This window comes from Pinus tabuliformis, chromosome J (genome assembly GCF_031772625.1).
Source record: "Pinus tabuliformis cultivar Carrire ecotype Pingquan chromosome J, CPIR1, whole genome shotgun sequence".
NCBI lineage: Eukaryota > Viridiplantae > Streptophyta > Pinopsida > Pinales > Pinaceae > Pinus > Pinus tabuliformis.
The window spans coordinates 397,695,606-397,723,028 of NC_142295.1; the positions used below are offsets into that span (position 1 = coordinate 397,695,606).

The 27,423-nt window shown below is 41.1% G+C and overlaps 1 protein-coding gene across 1 annotated transcript in view; it reads right to left on the reverse strand.

The window, feature by feature from the left end:
• The window catches only part of LOC149227455 (uncharacterized), a 43,085-nt gene extending 16,448 nt beyond the window's left edge, over positions 1-26,637 (reverse strand). The window contains exons 1-2 of the mRNA XM_089380512.1: positions 26,472-26,637; positions 26,029-26,186 (exon numbers count right to left, since the gene is read on the reverse strand). Of these exons, the coding sequence (XP_089236638.1) occupies positions 26,029-26,186; positions 26,472-26,637 (324 nt within the window). The remainder of the gene's footprint in view (positions 1-26,028; positions 26,187-26,471) is intronic.
• Positions 26,638-27,423: the final 786 nt, after the last annotated feature.

The following is a 27,423-nucleotide window of genomic DNA, read 5'->3' on the forward strand; positions in this document are numbered from 1 at the left end:
TGAGCTAAAATACTCACATGTGGGGAAATTGGCATTGGCAGATGTTCAAGTTGTCCAACGTTTTCGTCACTACATTTTACTACGTAAAACTACAGTAATTTCTTATTGCAACCCTATGATCTACATTTTGACCAAGAAACTGCTAGGGGACAAGTACTCTACATGGATTGTTATCCTGCAGGAGTTCGACTTGGAATTTGCAAAATCTAAGTCTAAGAAATCTTTAGTTTTTGCGGAGTTAATGTGTGATTTCCCGCGTGCTGACACGGAAACTGTGGCAGAAGAGCCCATTGCGGACAAATCCTTGTTTCTAATCAGCACTTTAGATCCGTGGTATGGGGATATGATCGTTTATCTCTAGACCCAATCCTTTCGGCCGGAAATTTCAAGGTCAGAACACCGGAAAATACGATTCCAGTCCCAACAATTCAGGATTATTGGAGATACTCTTTATCGCCATGGGGCGGACTCTATTTTTCGACGTTGTTTAACTCATGAGGAAGCTGAAAGGGTTCTCAATGATTGTCAATCTGGAGCGTGTGGTGGTCATATGTCTGGGTATGCCACAGCCCAAAAGATATTGCGCGCTGGCTACTTCTTGCCATCTTTGTTTAAAGATTGTATTACTGTGGTTCGAAAATGCCACAACTGCCAAATTTTTGATCGAAAGATGCGCGCTCCACCCTATAATTGTCGTTGGTCCTTTTGCCAAATGGGGAATCGATTTTATTACATGTAACCCTCACTCGGCCGGGGGGCATGCGTATATCATCCTTGCGGTAGATTATTTTACCAAGTGGGCCGAGGCGATGCCTACATTTGAGGCAGATGACAAGGCAGCTGCAATTTTCGTGTTCAATTATATAATTGCTAGGTTTGGTGTCCCACAAGCGATTATCACTAATCATGGGCGTCATTTTCGAAACGTTATGATGACCAAACTTACAGGCCAGCTTGGTTTGCATCACGATAGTTCAACCCCTTATTATCCACAAGCTAATGGTCTGGTTGAATCCATCAACAAAGTCTTAGTCATCATGATCCGACGAATCATTGGGATTCATCAGTCGAATTGGCATAACATGCTATTTTCAGCGCTTTGGGCGTATCATACCTCAGTAAAAACATCAACAAGGTTCACTCCTTTCCAACTAGTTTATGGTCTGGAAGTTGTGTTACCCATTGAATGCGAAATCCCATCATTGCAAATGGCCATCGAGTTACTTCTAGCCACTTCTAAAGAGGAAAAATGTTTGTTATACTTGGCTCAATTAGACGAGAATCGACGTGATGCTGCATTGGTGATCGAGACTCACACAAAACGTATGAAAGCTCAGTATGATCAAAATGTGACCCCTCGAAATTTTTCGGAAGGAGATCTAGTCTTAGTTTACGATCAAGCTAATGATAAATTAGGCGCTGGAAAATTCGTTCCTATGTGGCATGGTCCCTATGTTGTCAAGCGAAAGCTAGCAAAAGGGGCCTATGAATTGGTAGACTTTGACGGGGACTCTTTAGGTAAACCCAGAAATGGTCTTTACTTGAAGAGGTATTATGCTTAAAGAATGGGTATGGAGATTTTTAGTTAGGATAGTTTTTCTTTCTAGCTGGTGTGTTTTAGTTTAAATAGTGTGCTTAGCTTAGAGAGTGTTTTTTCGTCATTATTCCTACTTATCTTGGTTTTACTCTTGATATTGCAGATGGCGACGCCTCTCCAAACATACATTGGTTTTGCTGATGGTGCTTGTCGTAATACACGGAACATTTTTTACGCAGCTTGGGTTATCTATTGGCCCTCTTACGAGTTGGTATCTATGCATGGGGTAAGCCTCGGTCAAAAAACGAACAACATTGCCGAGTATACTGCAGTGATTGAGTTCTTATCTTAATCTATTTCATTTGGGATTCGGAGTTTGATAGTGAGGTTAGATTCTGAACTCGTTGTATTACAGCTTAATAGAGTGTATGGCATTAGAAATCCAGTGTTATTGAGATTATTTTTGAGAGTGCGTCTCTTGGAACGTGAATTTGATTATATTGAATATCAGCATATTCCAAGATCTTTAAATACATTAGCATATGCAATTGCTTCTCGAATGTTAAGTAGACATTTGCAATAATCATACATGTAAATTTAAAACCATTCCATAACATGATTTACAAGATAAGCCGGTAATAGTGATATATATATAGGAGTGTGTCAAAAAATACATCGTCCTCGATCATAGGTTGAAAAACACCTTATGATCGGCAAAAATGATAAGTACAAAAAACAAAAATGTCATATGTGCCCACAATAGGCGATCATCCTATCACTGGTGATGATCTCGATAAGAAACCACTGCACGGGCCTCCTTGCAAAGGAACCTCCTAAAAGGTCCTGGGACCCCAATCATATAGCGCTGAAATCGACGAGGAATGTCATCTATGGTGGTCTCCGGAATATCTCCTGTCAAGCGCTCTAGATGACCCTCCAACTCGGCCAAAACCTCTGTTGATTCGTCCTGTGGGGTTGGCGCTACTGCAACTGGTTGTTTCCTCTCATAAGGTCAGAGAGCGGCTGGTCACTGTGGACCCACATCTGCATTTGAAACTTTAACTATCAGTTTTGGGACGATGGAAAAATAAAAATAAAAAAAATAGGAAAAATGTTGAAAGTGATTTCACCTGAGTCATCCCATTGCTCTCCTGGTGGAAGAGCCATGTCTGGGTCACCACGAAAATCTACCCCAGCGTAAGGGAAGTCCTGAATAGAAAAAACCTAGTTTTCCAACCATTGGAAATACTCAGGCTTGAATCGAACAACCTCTGTCCCCTTGTCCGGATGACGGGCCATAACTACGACCCATCGCATCAGTTTGGGCTCTCGAGGAAGCCCAGCTCCAACAGTAAGGTGCTGCAGGATCAACATGGGAACCCTCTCCAGACCAAAGCTCACAACTAAAGCCCCATAACCAAAGGTCTTTAGTTGTCCGTTCTTGGCTCTGGTCAGTTGGCCTTTCACATTGGCCAACACAACATCACACCAGTTGAAGATGGTGCCTCGAAAGCAGTCAACTGCCATCCGCATCTGGGATCCAGTGGCAATATGTAATGCGGCACTCCCGCAAAGTCTGGTGATAGTAAATGCGATCACCATGACTTCAGGAAGGGATATGGTTTTTATGTCTATCCCTTTGTCTCTAGCCTGGCTATTGCAGAACTCTAGCCGGAGGCTATCGACAGACTGGCCACCTGGCCTAGTCCCAAATAGAGTCAAGTCTTCGTCTCTCTTAGGCAAACCAGTCCACCAATGAAGAAGCACTGGTCCTGTATGCTCCATCTGTCAACCAACCATTGTAAGAAATCCACCTGGGCCCTCATGCCAGGTATGGCCCAGAATTTGTACAAGCCGTAGGCCTTCAATGCACCGATCGAAGGTTGGTGATTCAGCGCAGCTAGATCCACGTCCTCATGCTCTCGTTCACGCCAATCTAGCATGATGTACTCTCTGCATCAAGTAAAAAGACAAATTAGAATGCTAGAAATTATTTTGTTTGGGCCAAATTTGAGAATTTTTGGGTTAAAAACCCTTGCTGCGGGGACCACACCCTCTGGGTTAGACACAGTGCGTGGGTCCGCACCTTTCCTACATGGAAGGTGCAAACCCCTGACTTCTTCCCCATTGACAAAAAGTCGGGGTCCGCGGGCTGGCAGTGTTACACCTGCGAGCCCCTGCGCGCGGGTTTTAAGCCTAAAAACCCTCCAAAAAATGAAATAAAAACCTAAAAAAAGAAATGAAACGGTTAAAAATGAAGAGTGGGATGATGTGGATTACTTGGAGAAGACGGCGTTCGATTCCAACGGTTGGATTTTCTGAAATCTTCACGGGAAGTTTTCTAAACAAAAGCACTATTTTCTCACCCAAAACTCAAACGGTAAAAATGAATTGACGAAAGCCCTTTTTATAAGTTTTTTGAGTAAATAAATTGCAAATTTGTTTATGTTTCACTTTGGAAAGGTATTTTGCAACATTTTTTACCCATTTCAAACAGGTATAAGTAATGTTTGCGATTTTGTTCAGGATAATGGATTATTCAGGCGAAATCTATCATTTTCGACAAAAAAACATTTATAGTCACCTTTAAGCTCTTTTCTGACTCCTGAAACATGAAAATATTGCCGAGTTTTTTTCTTTTAAACTCGTTAAAACGTAACTAAAAGATGGTCCACTTACAGCTCTTTTCTGACCGTAAAAACATGAAAAGATTGCCGGATTTTTGTCATTTCAAATTTGATATTGGTTATAAAACGATGTGTCGTTGATCGCTTTTTTACTTTTTCAAATAAGGGGCACTAATTATGAAAACTACTCCTTGGCGTAAAGATCAAGCGGTTCTCTCAAGTATTATTTTATAATTTTTCAGGCTTGGGAGACACAAATTTACGAAAAAGGTCAACACTAGTGTCTTCTTAAGTTTTTTCAGACTCTCTAAAATTGAAAAATGCCGAGTTTCTCCTATACTGGACTCGTTAAAATTTCACAGTAAAGGACCTGTTCAATTACAAACAGGAATGAACCACTCCTTCTTAGGGTTCGAAATTAAACTAAGTTGGACTCATCCGAAGGATGAGCTTATAATCAGGCAAATGTTATCCTCCTCAAGCTTGTCAAAAATAAAGAGGTACTTGCCAGAAATGGTGGGGGAAAAGAGAGAAAAATGAGCCTGTTTGTCATACTTTGTAACCATTCTTGAACACGACACTTTTATTCACCTGGGTTGGGAAATCCTTTGCCTAACAGTTGATCAAACCACATTGAAAGTCTTCAGCCGGTTTCTGGGTATTAACTTTGGGTCAATTGTCACCAAGCCATCTGTCGTGTCGTTATGTGTTCAAGAGGCCACTGCCAATAAGCCATTCATCTGCAAAATATCTGTCATCCATCTTGACCATCCCTGAGTCAGTCCTTGCAACTAAATTTCTTCAACTTGATCTATGATTTCGTGTTGTGGGCTTCCCTGCGACGGATCGCTTCTATCGACTTCAGCTCATTATCTAGAAAGATGATCTAGAAATCATCAGTACCTTGGGATCTGCATGCCTCAATGGCAGGTTTCTCGCCTTTGACGACAGGTTGCATCATTGACCTGCGATCAAAGGATTCCGTGACATGTTCGACATCAACACATTTATTCACATCTCATGGATTGTACTTGGTACTTTGAGAGCCATTGACATCACTGGTGGTTTCTCTCACGCTTGTTAACAGTTTACATCATTGACTGGTAATCAAGTGGTTTCTACCATGTTCGACTCCAACACATTCATTCGCATGGATAGAATCGTACTGTTTCGGGAAGTAGAAATGAAGACCCTGGATCTAGTTTCCACAATCCAGGCTGCGAGGAATTTTGTATTCATTATATAATGGACTATTTATAAACAGATGGCTGCGTCCATACTGTGTCCACATGAGTCTATACTTGTGATGTATTACAAGATCATTCCTGTATCAGAGTATTCAGCTATTGAAATTCCCCTAAAAAAATGTTGTATCGACAAAATCAATTCAGAGATGGATATTATCATCCAGAAGGTTCATCAAATATATTTCCATAAGACATACATTAGAGAATATGCAACAAAGGTTCAAGGTATCAACATCAAAGTTTCCAAAAACATCAAGTAGTCTCGTGACAAGCACAACAACTCAATTAAATCCAACCAAAGGTAACACAAGGTAACCACTTTAAGTTTTTCATGAAAGAAAATATAAAATATAGGGAGTATGGATATTTGATATATAACCAAAGCTCAAAGAGGCATAATTTGCAAAGTCTCTTCTCATAAATATGATAACATTTCACTTCATTATTACCCATGACATATCATCCATCATATCTTTTCAAACCATGATCCATCGCATCATTAAATAAGTTTCTTAGGAATTTCCTTTCCAATCTCATCAAAATGTTTGATGATTACATGAGATGGATCTAATTTTCCATCATTATTTCCACCCAAAACATTTAAGTCTAGAATTCAATTTCTTCCACCTCTCCACCACCTATTCACTGCATTTGCATTTGTTTCCTCACATCACTCCCAGTCTACTCCACATTACCTTATGAAAGAAGTAATAAAAGAGTATACTTGAGGGCCTAGACTTCATAAAAATTGAGGATGGCACCAGTGGTAAGCTTCGATCTTGGGACCAAATGTTTGGAAGCATAGCCAAAGTGCAAAAGGAGATTCTAGAAAGTAAGCTAATTAATTTTTTTAGAAGATTTTTAGGGGTATGACATAGAGGTAACCAAAGATTTCGCTATAGATTATGATGGAGTTGAAGCAAACATTGGTGATATATGACTCAAGGTGAGAAAGTATTTATTAGATGAGCATGCTATTGAATTTCCTAGAACAGGTAAGAATTGGTTCAAGAATTTTGATCAGTTTCAAAGAATTTTGATCTACAACAAGTCTTTATCAATCCGCAGATTTTTCGTAGCTATGATCACTTTCCATAGCTATTGAAATGCCCCTAAAAAAATGTTGTATCGACAAAATCAATTCAGATATGGATCTTATCATCCAAAAGGTTAATCAATATATTTCCATAAGACATACATTAGAGAATATGCAACAAATTAGGTTCAAGGTATCAACATCAAAGTTTCCAACAACATCAAGTTGTCTCGTGACAAGCACAACAGGTCAATTAAGTCCAACCAAAGGTAACACAAGGTGACCGCTTTAATTTTTTCATGAAATAAAATATAAAATATAGGGAGTATGGATATTTGATATTTAACCAAAGTTCAAAGAGGCATACTTTTCAAAGTATCTTCTCATAGATACGATAAAATTTCACTTCATGATTAGCCATGACATATCATCCATCATATCTTTTCAAACCATGATCAATCACATCATTAAATAATTTTCTTAGGAATTTACTTGCCAATCTCACCAAAATGTTTGATGATTACATGAGATAGATCTAATATTCCATCATTGTTTCTACCCAAAACATTTAATTATGGGATTCAATTTCCTCCACCTCTCCACCACCTATTCACTGCATTTGCATTTGTTTCCTCCCATCACTCCTACTCTACTCCACATTACCTTGTGAAATAAGTAATAAAAGAGTAGACTTGAGGGCGTAAACTTCCTAAACATTAAGGATGGCACCAGTGGTAAGCTTCGATCTTGGCACCAACTTTTTGGAAGCATAACCAAAGTGAAAAAGGAGGTTATATAAAGTAGGCTAGCCAATTTTTTTAGAATTTTTTTAGGGTTATGACATAGAGATAACCAAATATTTTTCTAGATCTTTTGATGGGGTTGAAGCAAACATTGGTGACATATGAATCAAGGTGAGAAAGTATTTCTTAGATGAGAATGTTTTTGGATTTCCTAGAACTGGTAAGTATTTCTTCAAGAATCAGAAATTAAAAGAGATACATGGAAAAAAATTCTCATAAACCATAAAATGGAAAAAAAATTGTGGGAGGGCATGCTTATCTCTGAATTAAGAGGAAATGGAGGGATATTCTCTTTATTTTTTAGAAATATGTCACTTGTGAAGGAAGGTGTGGAATGGTATTGTTTTTCCGTGTTCACCTCTTAATTCATTTTAAAAAATAACATGAAACAAATCTATCTTATTATCTCCTTAGTAGCCTTAAAATGATGGCTTCCAATATTAAGAAAATTTTTAGAAATATAGATAGGAGTCTGTATCAATTTGGACTTGTCGAAATTTTGGTGGAGGTAGAGTTACACCAAAGGCGAAATAATTGGGATGAGTTCCTTATGATGAATCACTTTAAAGAATATTTTTAAGCCTCCCAAGATATAGAAGCTTGAGGTTGTAAAAGAGAATGTATTAGGGCTGGGGTTTTAGAGACTGAGAGTCTAAACTATGAGCTTGTGATTTCTCAAATAGAGACTAAAACTATAAAATTCAAGACCATGGTTTCTCAAACATATACTAGGACTCTCAACTCAAAGCACATGGTTTCTCAGATAGATACTGATACTCCAAACTTTGAGCTCATGGTTTCTCAAACTAATGAAATAATTTAAGAAAGGGTTTTGATATTGAAGCCATAAGAAGCCACAGAAAAATTAGAGAAAATAAAATTAGTTAAAAAGGTGGAAAATAAATTAAAGAAAAATGTAAAGAATAAAAATAAAACCCTTGTACTATAACCAATGATTAATCCACCCATAGAAGAGGCCATAGTGAACAAGGTGATAAAATAAAAGGTTCCATAAAAGAATAATTTAGTGAAGACAAACCCTTAATTCTGAAAATAGGCCCTAAAGAATTACTTGTAGCATGAACAAAGGATTAACAAAGCATGAAAATGTTAATGTTTCAAAGCACTCACGGATGAATGTTGAAAATTCCAATAGAGAAAATAAGGTAAAATTCAACAAGAAGAGACTAAGGGTATCTTCTCCTTTGTCATCTAAAATACCACTAGAAAAAAAGGCCACTAGCCCATAAATCTATGTTGGTTAGGAGAAAATCTAGGAATATATTGATTCTCTTAAGAAGGAGGCACAACAAGGCCACTCACATTTCTTATTTATTCCCCTAATTATAGTCCATTAACATCTGTTACACTAAAATTTGTCACCATGACTATTTGCAGTTAGTATGGCTCCATCAATTGTCATACTATCCTCCTTGGCAAGTCTTATACCTTTGCTCTCCATGTCAAACTCCAAGAAAGAGAGAAAGTCTTTAAAAATCTATATATCTCTGGGTACGCAGTTTCTCTTAGCCTTACCTGCATGTACGCACTCCAAGTTCACAATACCTGCGTACTTGTATGCTCTGTCTGTAAAGGGGAGGGTGCGTACTCCTGTAAAGGTCAAAAGGCGCAAGTTTCACTCCAAAAATGTTACTTGTGGTCATTTCTAGAGCATTCTAGAAGCTTGTTTGACGTGTATGGAGCACCTCCAGATTGTTCATGTATCCCTATCAAAGAGGAACTTATCCCATCAAGAGGGGAGCTATCCCATCCAAAGAGGGGCTTATCCCATTGATGGTGGACCTGAATAACTTCCTCTAGAGCACTATAAATATAGGCATTGGGCCAGAGGGAGGAGAGGTTGAAAGCTGAACATTCCTAAGGGTAGATGCTGTTGGAATTAGGACTCCCTTGTAAAGCTTGAGAGGAGAGATTCCCATCCTTTCCTAGCCTTATTTGAGAGTGGGTGAGCTGATCAAAGTAAAGGAAAACTCTTGCTGGACCCTAGGAGGGACCTGCACAACACCAAGGCTCAGGTTGTAATGGTTTCTTTTGTTTCCACTTAATACAAATGAACTCATTTTTCTCAACAGATTGTTATTCATGATTTGTTTCATATACTCCTTGGTCTGTATGATGGATATGTATTGTTTTATGAGTTTATCAGGTGCTATTTAATCTTTTGGCTTGTTAGTGAATGCAGGTTTCAAAGAGAAGGAGGAGCTCATCCAGATCGGCGAGGCTGGACTACTACAAAGCGTTGGACTAAAGGTATGTTAAAATCACCTGATTACTTGTATTCTCAATGCATGTTTAGAGAAAAGTAGTGTTTATTTGTCTTGTTTGTCACTAGAAAGCCTTTGCTTCTAGGGAGGTTGGTTTTGTCCGCATTATCGACTCTTTCCGCATGACAAAATGGCGACCATACTGGGGACTCCATTGATGTGAATGATTTTTCCTTTGTATGAAATTTTGATCTGAGAAAAGTTGTTTGTTTTCTGGTTTTTGGCTATCTGACTGTGTTTTTGGGTGGGCTAGCTTAGGGTTAAATTAGATTTTATTTTTCCTTTGTTTTGCTAGAAGTACGCAGCCTCTGCGTTGAGCACAGTGCATACCTGTACGCACTGCAGCTTTGTGCACAGAGCATACCCGCACCTGTGCAAACAGGTCGCCTGCGTACCCTGTCAAAATTAAGAAAATTTCAATTTTTTTCTTTTTGCCTTTTAGATTTTGGTTTTAATTTGTTTTTACTACCCAGATCCATTGGTTTTCTGCCATCAATCTTCACCTAAGCTTGTTTCATCAGTGTCGAGAGTTTTAGTGAAATTCATAGAGATTTTGCCTTAGGGTTTGATTTTTGCACTGGTCCTGAAGTGACTTTGGCGTTAGAGGTTGTCAAACTTTGGATCTCCCTAGTTTTGTTCAGTCCTCTTAGGAGTCGGGCCTTTCATAGAATCCACCCTTGTGAGAAACCTACCTTTGTGTTCTCTCTTTGCCAAATCTCGAAAAAGTTTGTTGGTTGAACTTTGAATTTTATTCTTGAGAAAAAGAACAAAAGATTTTGATTTTTGTTTTTTACTGGTTTTTGGTTCTGCATAAACTAGTCCTTAGTTACTTTTTGACTAAGTAAAACATCTAGGAATCATCTTTAATAGGCTTTTGCCTCATTAGATTTAGTTTTTAGGTGCTTTTCTCTTAGATTTGCTTTTGAGTGAAATTGAGTTGATTTGATTGCCATAGTTTTTAACTTTGATTTCTGTTAAAGTAAGTTTTACATGCTTTATTAATTAGGAAAAATACAAAAAATATCTTTTGAAGGAAAGTTTGCTTTGGTAGCATTTGAGTCTTTGAAAGGAAAAGGAATTTTTGTGAAGTGATTAGTGGTCATGTGTTGTATGCTTTGGAAAAGATAAAGAGTTTGTTTCTTTGATTTTCATTGCCAAGAAAGTTGTCTTTATATCAATTTTTCATTCTCCAACTCTCTTAGCTAAGGAATTCATTGAAAAAGAAAAATTAGTATAAATCATCCTAAGTGCATCTTTTTAGTGGATTTCAGTCGAGTCTACACACCATCAGTTTCATCTCCACTACCTTTTGTCTTAAAGAAAAGCCATAAAAATTAACGCTTACAGTAAAATCAACTTAGTAACTTTTTATTTACTAGGGCTCTGAAACACCAATATAGATCAGGCTAGTGTCTTGGAGTAGGAGAGTAATTAACTCTCCAAGACAGTAAAACCAAACAAGTAGCTCATCTTGTGGTAGGATAAATCCAACTGTTTCATTTGTACTCTGGGAAAGCTCCTCTTAAAGGAGAAGCACGAGACCGTGTCCGAACCAGTGAGGGGATCAATCCTCCTTCATTGGGAAAGACACCAGATACGCACGTACTACAAACGGTAAACCTCGGATTATTGTCGAGGAGCCTGGGGTCACTTGTCGGTAAACCTTGGATTATTGTCAAGGAGCTGGCAAGGGGATTGAGCTTGTTACTCTGCCCTTGCGTGCTATCGGGTCGTAGACTGTTCCCCCAGGTATATTTGTTGCTATTGGTAACCTTAGTGACCATTATCTTTAGGATTCTACCGAGGTGACGGTGGAGGGAAGATCCCACTGTACCTGGAGCAGACGTCGGCTAGACTCACTTGGATTTTCCGGGGGGTTCACTTCACTCAAGACGGTTAAAGTGGAGGAACTTGTGTCGGTCTATTCATTAAGCAAGTTGCCGGGGTAACTGTTCCGCCCACCACTTCTGTACTGAATTCGGCGATGTTGGTTTTCATCTCCAACTAGTGTTTTCGGTCCGGAAGGCTACTGTTTGTGTATGGTTTGACGCCCTAGATTCTTTAGGCGTGTGATTCAAATTTGTTTGGCTCTTTAGAGACTTTAGGTGGTTTGCTTTGAGATTTTAATTTGTTTGCGTGTGCAGTAGTTAAAAGTTTTTAGCTGTGGCTGAATTACCGAGACAGTCCTGTAGACTTCGGGGCAAGTCTCCTAAGATTGTTACCGTGGCTGATTTGTTGAGGAAGTCCCGTAGACTTCGGGGCGAACCTCCTGAAGAGGTTCTGGGGCATTACGAAGGTTTGAAAGTCCTTGTAACTCCTAGTGGCAGTAAAGTAGGTTCACCTGAAGAAGGAGAATCGTCATTGGTAGTCCATCCAGATTACCAAGGTCTAGAAACAGGTTATAATCCTGAAGCTGTTGCAGTTTCCAAGCTTTCTAGTAGTTTTTCATCTACTAGTGATATAGGGGAAGAACCTGAAATATCTGAACCTGTTACTCCAACTTCTAGTGCACCTGATTCACCCAGGGTAGAAAGAGTTATCACTAAAAATCTTCCTGCTGGTTTGATCGCCATTGAAGAACTTGCTCCAGAGGAAGAATTTGGCGTTTCTATCCTTGAAGATCAACCTACTATTGATCTAAGGGAGCGTGAATCCATCTTTTACAGTCCTCCTAGAAGTACTACTTGGTACCAATTATTTAGACAACTCGGGGATAAGTTTTTCTCCACCTCGTACTCCTTTTCCACCTGGAGGTATTTATACTCCTGTAAATATGTCTGGTCAGTCGTCCGTGTTCACTCAATCTCCTGAATCTTTCTTGTACGGCGGTCCTTCTGTTCCCTCTGGGTATCAGTCACTTTCTGGTACTTTTGCGGGAGCATCTCCTCAACCCATTGAACATGGGTTATTAGCTGGAAACAATGGTAACAAACCGTTGGGTGTAGGGGACATTTACATGATGTCAGGTTCAGTTCCCGGTTCTCAACCTCAAGGTGGCCAATTACCGCCTGGGGGGCAGCCTCAATTAACGCCTGGGGGGCAACCTCAAGGTACACAAGTTGCGTCTGGGGGGCAACCTCAAGGACAGTATGTACCCATAGTACAATACATTCCTCAAGGTCAACCCCAGCCTCAATATGTACCCCAAGGTCAACCTCAGTATCAATTTATAGCTCAAGGTCAACCCCAGTATCAGTATTTACCTCAAGGTTATCAACCTTAAGGTCAATACTTGAGTCAAGGTTATCAACCACCTCAAGGTCAATCTTATGTTCAAGGTACGGGAAATGTACCTTTCAATTATCAATCCTACCCTCAATCTGGTTATGGATCTCAATATCCTCAACCTGTCATGGTTCAATACCCCGGAATGAACATAGTGTGGGATCCATCGCAAGTTCAACAGATATTGCAGCCAAGCGTACAGTTGTCACCTCAAGCTGGACAATCCTTAGTTGCTGGTCCATCCCAGCAACCAGTCCAGTCTAATGTTAAAACTTTTGTACCTTCTGTAGTTACTCATTCGCCAATTGCACCTAGTACTCCATCTCAAACGACTGCTGCAACTACCGCAACATCTTCTCCTTCCACCACACTTGCTTCTGGAGTATCGACAGCTCCGGTTTCTACTGTCTCTGCAACTACTCCTCAGACATCTTTACCATTGTTTGGATCTACGATTCAAACTACGGTTCAGATGCCTGTAGGATAAACTAGTTTAAGTACGGTTGTCACTAGTCAACCCCAATTCGCTTATCAAACATACCAGGGACAGTACCAATACGGGCCTACTGTCCAATAGCTGGTTTACCAGTATCAACCGTATCCTGGGTACACTTATCAACAACCTCAACAACCCCAGTAAGGTCCGGTTAATCCTGGTTTTCCAGGAGGATATAATATCCCGAATGCGATACCTATTCCAAGTTATCCTGGATATCCTCCTCCTGGGACTGGTCATGTGACCCAGAGTTTTAGGGATCCTAATCGGCAGTTACCGTTTATCGCAACTTTGGATTTACCAGACTTGTCGCGCCTAACGAACGATCCAATAAATTATCTTCCGTTCTGGCCCCCAATGCCAAATAAGTTGCCCAGTGATATACCCAAGTTCGAAGGTAAGTCTGGAGAGGATCCGTCAAATCATGTGATGACTTACCACCTCTGGTGTGCTTCAAATTCCATCTTGGATGATTCGATCCGCTTACGTCTTTTCCAGCGTATGCTCATTGGTCTCGCGGCCAAGTGGTACATTGAGTTACCACGGGCCTCTTTTTATAATTTTAGTCAGTTAGCTACCTCGTTCCTAACTCATTTTCAGTTGCCGGTCAGATATGATAATGGCACAGAGCTACTAACTTCCCTAAAGCAGTCAATGTCCACTTATATTGATGATCATATACATGAATGGAGACGTCGACGGCGATTAGTGAAAGTTTTTATCCAGGACCAAATCTTAGCTGAATGGTTTGTTAAATCATTATTACCGAAGATTACTGAAGACGTAGCTAAGGCCGGAGTAGTTACTGAGGAGCATGTAATTGCTCAAGCGCAGTACCTTGACTTAGTTTACACTCAGTGAGGTACGTTACACGAAAAGATCCCAGATCTTCCAAAGTCAAATCAAATCGCTGCTACTCCTTCGGGATCTCATGCTGCTGATGGCATGATTGGTACAGTAAATACTAAAAGCAAGAAGTCTTCAAAGAATTCTTCGCCCATTATAACCTTACCAGATTCCCCGACAGGAGAATCTTCTCCTGAGATTTCCACTGATATTCACGCTGTAGAGTCATCTACGGCTAAATAAAAAAACGGTGGGAAGAAGAAAGGTAAGAAGAAGAGTAAAGCAGACAAGACTCCAAAGGAGAAAACAGAAAAGTCGGAAACCAATGATGAAAAGCGCAAACCTCGATATCCTTGTCTTATTTGTGAAGAGGATCATTTTACAAGAGATTTCCCCCATCGGGCCGAGGTTGTGAAAATCGTCAAAGGTTCCTCAACTCATGTTGTTTTGAAAGATCCATTTCCAAAGCAGGAGCGTAAGATGATAGGTTCTTCCTCGGGTGCCACTGAAGAACCCATATTGATGATGTCTCATGTAAGGATTGCGACTCGATCGCAAGATTATGGTAGTAAAAGTCCTGTTGATGGATCGAAAGAAGCAGAATCTTCTCATTCAAATCCATCAACCTCAGCTCCCGGTTCCGATCCACTACAGATCGAGAAACCTAACCCTGACTTAGTAATAAAACCGCCCACCAAGGGTGTACTTCGAAGGTCTGCTTTCAATCCACATGCGAGAGCAGCCCAGAATTACAACATTGTTGAGGATTTAGTTGTTTCACCCTTAGCAATATCGGCTTTAGAAGTGCTGCAATCATGCCCAACACAGCGAAAATTACTTTTGTCAGCTATAGGAGCTGTTGATTTTCAGGACCCGAACCTCATAATCTTTGATCTAGAAAATAGTACACCGCCTTTACCTCATAAGATGGCTTTCCAGATCCCAGTGATAGTCAAAAACAGGCCTATTCATCGGACTGTAATTGATGAGGGAGCTTCCACGTGTATTATGTCGATACACTGTTGGAGATCGCTTGGTTCTCCTTCACTAAATCAATCCCCGACAATTCTTAAGGCCTTTGATGGCCGTGGGTTCCATCCATTTGGCATTCTATAGGATTTGCCTATAGGGGTTGAAGGAAAAATCGTTAGTCTAGATGTGGAGGTGGTTGATGCCCCTCTAGACTACATCCTTCTTTTGGGTCGAAGTTGGTCTTACGCTATGGCGGCGGTCGTTTCATCGGTCTTCAGAGTAATAAAGTTTCCACACAATGGCAAGATCGTAACCATAGACCAGCTGGCTTACTTTTCGGCCGACCCAGCCTCTTCAGAGAGTATCCAGCATGTCGGTAAAATGACTATCCCTTATAAGGATGTTGGCGTAGGATTAGTTAAAGATGCCGGTTTACTGGGAACTTTTCCTTTTCCTTCAATCAACGTCGTGTCTTCGTTTGCATCTATTCATATGATTACTTCAGACACTATTATTTATGACGATCCTTGGATCATTCCTTCTGAGTCTGAGATAGACTCATTTGGTGACGCAATGCCTTTGAGTCCATATGAAATAGCCTATGAAGCAGTGCAGTCTTTTACCGACCCAAGTTCAACCAAAATCGACCAAATGAATGTGGTCCGTGAGGAATCCCTTTTCGCGTCAACCTCGGAGTTAATAACGTTTCCCGAAGTTGTGTCATCTGACGAACAACTTTGTGAAGTCCTGTGTGTAGATGATTTACCATGGGAAGATCTCCATCATAGATCTTCGTTTTTACTTGAGGATGATCGTTTTGAAAACGATTTCTCATCAATCTTTACAGCTAAATATGTCAAAGACGCTCAGAGTCCAATGAAACATCCTGATTCAGAGCTGAATTTGGGAAACATTTCTCGCACTATTCCCATTGACATTTCAGTGAAGCCCGAAATTGTTGAACACATTCCTATAGGTGCCTCGTGTTTAGATGACCAAATTCAAACATACAAGGCCCTATTTCAAGAATTCTGCGACGTGTTTGCTTGGTCTTACGAGGAAATGCCAGGAATTGATCCCGCCATTGTTGTCCATGAAATCAAGACTTACCCGGACGCTAAACCTGTCCGGCAACGTTTGCGTCAGATTCACCCACGAAAAGCGGCTGCGATTAAAGCAGAAGTTGAGAAGCTGTTGAAAGCAGGTTTCATTTATCTGATCCCATTAACGGATTGGGTATCGAATATTGTTCCCGTTAACAAAAAATAGGGAACAATAAGAATATGTATCGACTATAGGGATATCAATCGTGCTTGTCCCAAGGACAATTATCCAACACCCTATATCGATCAAATAATTGATGATTGTGCCTGCAGTGAAATATTTTCCTTTATGGACGGTTTTTCTGGCTACAACCAAATCAATATTCTACCTGTCGATCAACCAAAAAAGGCTTTCATTTGTCCATGGGGGACATTTTCTTAGTGCAAATTACCTTTTGGGCTTAAGAATGCCGGAGCCACTTTTCAAAGGGCGATGTCTTATGAATTTCATGACATCAAGCACATTGTGCAACCGTATCTCGATGATTTGCCGGCTCACTCCTTACATCGAGCTGATCACCTTGTCCATTTACGAGCAATTTTTATGAGGTGTAGGCATTATCGTATATGGTTGAACCCACACAAATGTGTCTTCTGCATAGAAGTGGGATGATTGTTGGGGTTTGTAGTTTCAAAAGCGGCATTCGCATCGATCCCTCAAAGGTAGAAGCTATCATCAAATTGCCTCCTCCTTCGAGTCTACGCCAACTCCAAAGTTTGCAGGGGAAAGCAAACTTTTTATGCCGATTCATTCCTAACTACACCGAGATTACCAAGGGTTTTACCCGGTTTTTGAAACAAAATGCTCAATTCTCTTGGGATGAGATAGCTCATAAATCTTTTGAGGCGCTAAAGCACGCGTTGACCCATGCACTGTTGCTGCATCCTCCCAACTACAACCAAGATTACTTTTTGTACCTCACCGACGCTCATTCCACCATTGGAATGGTCTTAGTACAGGAAGACGAATTCGGAATGGAACATGTGATCTATTACCTTAGTCGGACGTTAAATCCCACTGAGCTCAAATATTCACATGTGGAGAAATTGGCCTTGGCAGCTGTTCAAGCTGTCCAACGTTTTCGTCACTACATTCTTCAACGTAAAACTACAGTCATGTCGGATTGCAACCCTAAGATCTACATTTTGAATAAACAATTGCTAGGGGGCAAGTACTCTAAATGGATCGTTATCCTGCAGGAGTTCGACTTGGAATTTGAAAAGTCTAAGTCTAAGAAATCTTTAGTTTTTGCGGAGTTGATGTGTGATTTCCCGCGTGCTGACACGGAAACTGTGGTAGAGGAACCCCTTGCGGACGAATCTTTGTTTCTCATCAGCGCTTTAGATCCGTGGTATGGGGATATAATTGTCTATCTCCAAACCCAATCCTTTCGGCCCGAACTTTCAAAGTCGGAACGTCGGAAAATTTGATTCCAGTCCCAACAGTACAAAATCATTGGAGATACTCTTTATCGCCGTGGGGCAGACTTGGTTTTCCGACGTTGCTTAACTCACGAAGAGGCAGAAATGGTTTTGAATGACTGTCATTCTGGAGCGTGTGGCGGTCATATGTCTGGGTATGCCACAACCCAGAAGGTGTTGCGCGCTGGCTACTTCTGGCCATATTTGTTTAAAGACTGTATTATTGCGATCCGGAAATGCCACAACTGTCAAGTGTTTGATCGCAATATGTGCGCACCACCTGCTCCTCTCCACCCTATAATTGCCGTTGGTCCTTTTGCTAAATGGGGTATCGATTTTATTACATGTAACCCTCACTCGGCCAGGGGGCATGCGTATATCATCCTTGCGGTTGATTATTTTACTAAGTGGGCCAAGGCGATGCCTACATTCGACGCAGATGGCAAGACAGCTGCGATTTTCGTACTCAATCACATTATTGCTAGGTTTGGTGTCCCACAAGCGATAATCACTGACCATGGGCGCCATTTTCGAAACATTATGATGACAGAACTTACAGGCCAGCTTGGTTTGCGTCACGATAGCTCAACTCCTTATTATCCACAAGCCAATGGCTTGGTTGAGTCTATCAACAAAGTTTTAGTTATCATGATCCGACGAATCATTGGTATTCATCGGTCGAATTGGCACAACATGTTATTTTCTGCGCTTTGGGCATACCGAACCTAAGTGAAAACATCAACAGGGTTCACTCCTTTCCAACTAGTTTATGGTTTGGAAGCAGTGCTGCCCATTGAATGCGAAATCCCGTCACTTCAAATGGCTATCGAATTACTTCCAGCTACTTCCGAAGAGGAGAAGCGTTTATTATACTTAGCTCAATTAGATGAGACTCGACGTGACGCTGCATTGGCAATCGAGACTCACGCAAAACGGATGAAAGCTCAGTATGACCGTAACGTAACCCCTCGAAATTTTTCGGAAGGAAACCTAGTGCTATTATATGATCAAGCTAACGATAAATTAGGTGCTGGAAAATTCGTTCCTATGTGGCATGGGCCCTACATTGTCAAGCGAAAGCTAGCAAAAGGGGCCTATGAGCTGGTAGATTTTGATGGGGACTCTTTGGGTAAACCCAGAAATGGACTTTACCTAAAGAGGTATTATGCTTAAATGATGGGTATGGAGATTTAGTTAGGTTAGTTTTTCTTTCTAGCTGGTGTGTTTGTTAGTATAGACAGTGTGCTTAGCTTAGAGAGTGTGTTTTTTGTCGTTATTCTGGCTTATCTTGGTTTTACTCTTGATATTGCAGATGTCGACGCCTCTCCGAATGTACATTGGATTCGCTGATGGTGCTTGTCGTAGTACACGGAATATCTCTTCCGCAGCTTGGGTTATCTATTCGCCCTCTGACGAGTTAGTTTCTATGCATGGGGTGAGCCTCGGTCAAACAACAAACAACATTGCAGAATACAGTGCAGTGATTGAGTTATTGTCTGAATCTATTTCGTTTGGGATTCGGAGTTTGATAGTGAGGTTATATTCTGAACTCATTGTATTACAGCTTAATAGAGTTTATGCCATTAGAAATCCAGTGTTATTAAGGTTATTTTTGAGAGTGCGCCTCTTGGAACGTGAATTTGATTACATTGAATATTAGCATATTCCAAGGTCATTAAATACATTAGCAGATGCAATTGCTTCTCGAATGTTAGACAGACATTTGCGATAATCATGCATGTAAATTTAAAAACATTTCATCACACATGTTTAACAAGATAAGCCGGTAATAATGATATATATAGATAGGAGTGTGTCAAAATATACATCGTCTTCGATCATAGGTTGAAAAACACCTTATGATCGGCAAAAATGATAAGTACAAAAAACCAAAATGTCACATGTGTCTACAAGAAGTGACTAGCCAATCACTGGTGGTGCTCTCTATATGACACCACTGCACGCGCTACCCTACACAAGAACCTCCTAAAAGGTCCTGGGACTGCGACCACATAACGCTGAAGTCGGATAGGAATATCGTCTATAGTCGTCTCTGGTATGTCTGTCGTAAGACGCTCTAGGTCCTGTTCCAACTCGGCTAAGGTCTCTGCGGCCGCATCCTGTGGGGCCGGTGCTGGTGCAACTGGTACTCTCCTCTCGAAAGGTCGGAGATTGGCCGGACGCTGTGGGCCTACATCTGCATTTTGAAAATTGTCACTGTCAGCTTTGAGACGATATAAAAACAAAAAAAGTAAATATTTAAAAAAAAAAAAAACTTGTGAAAAATGAGTACCTCTGTCGTCCCATTGTTCTCCCTGTGGAAGAACCATGTCCGGATCACCGCAAAAATCCACTCCGGCATAAGCAAAATCCTGGATCGCAAAGACCTGGTCCTCCAACCAGTGAAAGTAACCCGCAGGAAATCGGACAACTCCCGCTCCCTCATCAGGATGCCGGACCATCACCGCAACCCATCGCATCAACTTTGGCTCCCAAGGAGGCCCAACCTCAACAGTGAGATGCTGCGGGATCAGCATCGGAACTCTCTCTAGGGCAAAGCTCACAACTAAAGGCCCATACCCAAAAGTCTTTAATTGCCCGTTCTTTGCCCTAGTCAGTTGGCCCTTCATATTGGCCAACACAGCGTCGCACTAGTTGAAAATGGTGCCTCGGAAGCAATCAATCGCCATCCGCATTTGGGACCCGGTGGCAATGTGCAAAGCGGCTGCGCCGTAGAGTCTGGTAATTGTAAAGGCAATTACCATAAGTTCAGGTCGGGATATGTATTTGATTTCTATCCCCTTATCCTGGTTCTGATTATTGCACCACTCTAGCCGGAGACTAGCAAGGGATTGGCCACCCGGCCTAGTCCCGAACATAGACAGTTGCTCGCCCCTATTAGGCAAACCAGTGAGAAAATATATGTCTGAGGGCTCTATCTCGAGCTGGTGCCCTCCGATGTAAAAACATTGATCCTGAACGTTCCACCTTGCAACCAGCCACTCTAAGAATCGCACCTGGGCCCTCATGCCAGGTATGGCCCAGTATTTGTAGAGACCGCATGCCTTCAAAGCATCAATGGAAGGTTGATGATCTATTGCGGCCAAATCGACATCTTCGTGTTCTCTTTCGCGCCAATCAAGCATGGTGGGCAATCTACACACCAGAAAACATCCATTAGAATTCACTAAATAAAAAATTAATGGTTCAAATTTGAGATTTAAGGGTTTAAAAATGCTTTGCGTGGAGTACGCACCCCGCATTCAGAAACAGAGTGTGGGTACGCAGCTACTCTGAAGGTAGGTTGCGTACACCTGCCATTTTCCCAATCAAGAAAATGTCGGGGTATGCAGGTCACCCATGGGGCACCTGCGTACCCCGAAAAGCGGATCTTGAAACCCTAAAGCCCCCAAAAAATCAAACTAGGGCCTAAAATGAAATTCTAAACGGATGAAAACAAAGAGGAGGATGTTGTGAAATACCTGAAAGAGACGGCGCTCGATTCCGACGGTCGGATTCTCCGCAAAGTCCACGGGAAGTTTCTTGCCAAAAGCCTTTTTCTCTCCCTCAACAGTAAAATGGTAAAAATGACATGGTAAAAGGTCTTTTTATAGGTTTTTTGGATAAATGAATGCTAAGTTTGTTTATTTTTCACCATGGAAGGATATTTTTCAATGTATTTTTTCCTATCTTAAAAAGGTATGAGTAATGTGTCATTTTTGTGCAGGACAAAAGGACTTTCAAGGAAAATTATCATTTTTTCACAAACCAAAACATCAGAGTCATCTTTTAAGCCCTTTTCTGACTCCTAAAACATGAAAAGATTGCCGAGCGTTTCTTTTACACTCGGTAAAACGGAATTAAAAGACGGTCCCCTTATAGCCCTTTTCTGACCGTAAAAACAGGAAAAGATTGCCGGGTTTTTGTCGTTTCAAACTCGATACTGGAAATAAAATGACGTGTCCTTGATCGCTTTTTACTTTTCAGGTCATAGGCACTAATCATGAAAGTACTCCTTGGTCGCAAGATCAAGCGGTTCTCTCAAGTATTATTTTATACTTTTTCGAGCTTGGGAGACACAACTTTACGAAAAAGTTCAACCTGAAGTCTTCTTAAGTTTTTTCAGACTCTCTAAAAATGAAAAACGCCGAGTTTGTCCTATACTGGACTCGTTAAAATTTCACAGTAAAGGACCTGTTCGATTACAAACAGGAACGGACCACTCCTTCTTAGGGTTCGAATCAAAACTATGTTGGACTCATCCGAAGGATGAGCTTATAATCAAGCATATGTTATCCTCCTCAAGCTTGTAAAAAATAAAGAGGTACTTGCCAGAAATGGTGGGGGAAAAGAGAGAAAAATGAGCATATTTGTTATCCTTTGTCTCAGAAGAAGCCTTATTACCACTCTTGAACACGACACTCTGCATTCACCTGGGTTGGGAAATCCTTTGCCTCACAGTTGATCAAACCACATTGAAAGTTTTCAGCCGGGTATTAACTTTGGGTCAAATGTCACCAAGCCACCTATCATGTCGTTATGTGCTCAAGAGGTCTCAGCATATAAACCATTCATCTGCAAAATAATCGTCATCCATCTTGACCATCCCTGAGTCTGTCCTTACAGCTACATTTCTTCAACTTGATCTATGATTTCGTGTTGTGGGCTTGCCTGCAACGGGTCGCTTTCTATCGACATCAGCACATTATCTAGAAAGATGACCTAGGAATCGTCAGTACCTTGAAATCTGCATGCATCATTGGCAGGTTTCTTGCCTTTGACGACGGTTCACATCATTGACTGTCGATCGAAGGATTCCGTGAAATGTTCGACATCAACTCATTCATTCACATCTCATGGATTGTACTGGGTACTTTGAGAACCATTGACATCACTGGTGGTCTCTCTCACACTTGTTAACGGTTTACATCACTGACTGGTAATCAAGTGGTTTCTACCATGTTCGACATCAACTCATTTATTCGCATGGATAGAATCGTACCTGTTCGGGAAGTAGAAATGAAGACCCTGGATCTAGTTTCCACCATCCAGGCTGCGAGGAGTTTTGTATTCATTATATAGTAGACCAACTATAAACAGATGGCTACGTCCATACTGTGTCTACAAAAAAGTCTATGATTATGATGTACTGCAAAATCATTCCTGTATCAGAGCAGTAGATAGTTAATTAGTTAAAGTTTTCAATCTGAGTATGGGAATGCCTACCTCAGCGATGATATGATCTTATATATGTATTTTGTGTTGAATACTTGCAGGTTCCGACTGGGCTCTCCACAAGATAATCCTTGAAATGATAAAGTACTTCACCCTTCCTAGATGATATGAAACCCTTATCTACTACAGGCTTCGCACTTTAGGGGGCAATCTGTTACACTAAAAAATTTCACCATGACTATTTGCAGTTAGTATGGCTCCATCAATTGTCATACTATCCTCCTTGGCAAGTCTTATACCTCTGCTCTCCATGTCAAACTCCAAGAAAGAGAGAAAGTCTTTAAAAATATATATATCTCTGGGTACGCAGTTTCTCTTAGCCTTACCTGCGTGTACGCACTCCAAGTTCACAATACCTGCGTACTTGTACGCTCTGTCTGTAAAGGGGAGGGTGCGTACTCATGTAAAGGTCAAAAGGCGCAAGTTTCACTCCAAAAAAGTTACTTGTGGTCATTTCTAGAGCATTCTAGAAGCTTGTTTGACGTGTATGGAGCGCCTCCAGATGGTTCATGTATCCCTATCAAAGAGGAACTTATCCCATCAAGAGGGGAGCTATCCCATCCAAAGAGGGGCTTATCCCATTGATGGTGGACCTGAATAACTTCCTCTAGAGCACTATAAATACAGGCATTGGGCCAGAGGGAGGAGAGGTTGAAAGCTGAACATTCCTAAGGGTAGATGCTGCTGGAATTAGGACTCCTTTGTAAAGTGGTGGGCTCCAGTATTGTAGCAATAATGCTACAACTCCTAGGGCTTCCTGTCTCTTAATTTTATCAACCCGGTAGTTCGTACAAACTTGGAAGCGACGGTGCTGTATGCACAAGTACTAGCTCTTGTCGCAGCTGTCACTTGGTCAGCTAGCACAAGTCCGCTAGGGCTCAAGCCAACTTCTATAGGCTCTCAGAAGAATCTTGTTAAATGATGGACGAAAGCTAGCTCAAAGAAGACTAATCTACTTGGAAAAAATGAACTGAAAGCAAATCAAAACATGGAAACCCTAGGAAACCCTAATTTGACTAGTCTAACCTCTATGATGCAAAGAATGTGAAGGAAACTTCTACCAATGATGCCATTACTTCTAATAAGTGAAAATGCATGAATCTAATCTACTTGCATCTTAAAAGACATGTTTTTGTATTTTTTCTTTAAGTGGATGGAGTGATTGTGATTTTGTGCTTATTAGGGTTTGGTTGTGCAGATGTGATGCGGAAGGAAGGAAAGCTTGGGAAAGGTTGGGGAGGCTAGGAGAGGTCCCCAGAGATCCTTAGCATCAGTTCACAGAGGTTCCTCACGTTCAAAGGCTCAACAACCGAGTGAGTGGCCTCCTACAGGATGTCTGCAGGGGATTCTACAGGAAACGCAGGGGTTTCTACAGGAAGGTCTGCAATTCTTCTACAGGATGTTCTGAAATGGGATGTTTGAGGATGGATGGTTGATGGAAGATGCATGGATGGTTATGGAGGTAGGATGGGGGTCTGAAGTGATCCAGGAGCTGATGGATGGAGTGGTGACATGATGTGGAAAGCTGACTTGGCTTGAAGGTAGTTGAGACAACAATGGGGAAGAAGGTAAGGCAACGTGGCAAAAGAGCAGATGGGAGATAAGGAAATAGACTTGGTGATGGAGGAGCTGATCTGAACGAGGCTCAAATGAACGAGGAGGTGATGAAGATGCCCTGCATAGTGGTTACTTGATCAAACCAACTACATCTTGCATGCAATCAAAATATCATGTGATCTATCTAACAAGTTAATGAAATCGGTGGACAGCAACCTTATTCATGAAAAGAATCACGTACAACCTATGAACAAAACATTATCCAAGAGATATAAACGCATGAATAACTCCTACCAATCTATCTTAAACATAAGAAACTACTTTAACCATCAAAAGCAACCTAAGTAACACAGCATGAATTAAATCTAAAGAGCAGATTTTTTCTCAAGAACGCAGCAAACACACATAAAGAGAAACAGGGGAGGTATTGGGCGCTTGAGATGGGCCCAACCCTAAGAGCTACAGCCTCCCATGAAAGATTTAGAGCTGGTGCAAAGCTGGATCCATCTTTATTAATCAAGAAAGGAAAAGTACATCAAAACTGTCCATAAGGAGAACTTGAACATGAGCTGAAAGAAAAGCTAATCTATTGCATAAAAATCGAACTACAAACTAGCTAACTAATGGCTAAAACCAAATGACTAACTAGCTACAAAATGACTAACCACTAGCTAACCAAAATGAGGCCCTAAGCCTTCTTATTTATACAATTTGAGGACCCAACAGTCCTCCTAAAATTTAGGGACTTGGCTGCCCAAGACTTGTAGTTAACAGCAGTCCAACTTGACTTGCTTGGCTGCCCTTGAGCTGATTGATTCGGTGGCCCTTGAACTCCGAGCTGATGGTGGAGAATTCGAGGTAAGGGCCCATAAATGAGGGGGACGCCTTCCTACAAATCCTCTAGCTTGTTCTCCCACGAATTTGGCTGCCAAGTGCTCATTAAGACCTTCCATTTTGTCTCCAAGTTGACCAAAAAGGCTACACAAAGCACCCATTAGACTTGTTGGCATAATGACTAACCAAATTCACTCTATTAACATAAAAATAATCAAAAACATGCAATAAACAAATGAGAATGGTGGACTAAGCCAAATTAGGAGGTTGAATGAGCCCAAACAATTGTACATTTTTGGGGCTCATCATCACCCCCCTACTGAAAGTGTTGCTCATCCTCTGAGCAACCAAATCTCTCCCCTTGTCCTTGATGGCCCTGGTGATTTCCTTGGCTAGCATCTCGGCCGATTTCTCCTTTGGCTTCCCGCTTTCCAAACTTTCCTGTAGAAACTGTTCGTTGGCTTCCTGTAGAAACAGTCTCTGTCTTCCTGTAGAAACAGTCTGCTAGCTTCCTGTAGAACCAATTTCACTGATTTTACTTGCTTGGCTGGGGGTGCCTCCTCCTTGAACTGCGCTGCCTGAAAGCTGACGAATCCAACATGAATGGCAAGTCTAATGTATTATAAAAGCACACAAGTACAATGAGCTGCCCGAGAATAGATAGTGCATGCCAAATCTGGATGGGAAAGAGTGTTTCCGGCCTTTAACTGAATCGAATGGCATTCTTAATCTTGGATTTGAACTCTACTAAGAATTGATAACAGAAGTAGAACAGAACATAAGATAGATCAAGTTGTCCTTGCCTCAACAGCCGCTGGTACACAACAAATGGCGTGGAATGCTCGAACAATGCTTCCATGTATTGAAGGTGGTGTCCAATTTATTAAAGATAATAACTGGTATATGATCTCATCAAATCCCAATAATGCAGCTGTTGTGTCATTTGTTCTTTGGGGCAATGCTGTAGACATAGCAAGGTTTGCATAGGTATTAGCAGCTTTTCCTCTCAAAGCAAATATAGTTGACAGTGGTGTGCATAGAAGGTCCAAGATGGGTTAGACCACCCCATCTTGGATCATTTGTAACGCATTCTCAGGTAAACTTGAAAGATTTTGAAGTGCCCCAATGGCTGCTAATTTTGGCTTCAAATTAACATTTGAAATCATTTCAAGAAGTTGAAATACAACTCCCTCTGTGAGCAATGCAACGTTGTTTTCATCTGTTAAACCTATCTCTCACAACTTACTTGCTATAACAATCTTCATTGTGTCAGACCCTGCTCTCAGGTTCTGTATCAAGGGCTTGAAATAGTTTGCCTGTGCCATTTGCACTACATTATGCTCACTGTATGGGAGATTCTCCAGAAATTCGTTTGCATCCTTAGCAGCTTTAGGATTGTCACTATTTGACATTGTTACAAGGAGGAGGATACAACCTTGTACCTTGCCAATCTATTCACACACAGCCATATCCTTTGAAAGCTCTAAAAGCAATTCTACGGCTTTCATACCCTCTGCAATATCACGTGCAAGTGAACGAACAATAAAATAGCATGATCCACCTCAGCTATTTTCACCTTTCTTCAAGCTCCAAACTTGATGAAGAGAAACTCAGGCTTCGCTGCTCTGCTGCACTTTCCTATAGAAGACCCCACCCGTTTCCTATAGAACGTGATTCTGCCTTTGAGGGAGCCCGATGCACGAGTGAAATTTGAACCAGGTAGGAAACTCAGTGGAGGACGATAGGTTAAGTCGACTGTGGAGGCAGAGGATGTATACTCCGAGTTAAACATGATGCAAGTGCAAGTTGGCAACCATCTGTGAGTTTCAGCTGAGCGTTGATTAATGTTTGCGTGATTTGTGGTGAAGGAGTGCAGTGGCCAAGCGTGCGTGGCTTTTTAGAACTGCAGTAATGTCATGAACTACTGTTGTTATCTATTTGTTCTCTGCTTGTATTCAATTCCATTAGTTGCACTTGAGTTTAGAATATCCCCAACTGACTATGTTTTGTTTTTGAACTTCACGTGAATGGCTGATCCATGCATGCGTGATTTTTGCCTTGATGAGTGCAATTGAACGTGGCTCCCTTCTTGGCTGAATCCACTCATCTCATTCATTCATGCATTGCTTTAGATTAGATCTATGCAAATAGATGAACAAGGTTAAGTCACGTACCTGAAATCAAACGGCTGCTTGTGA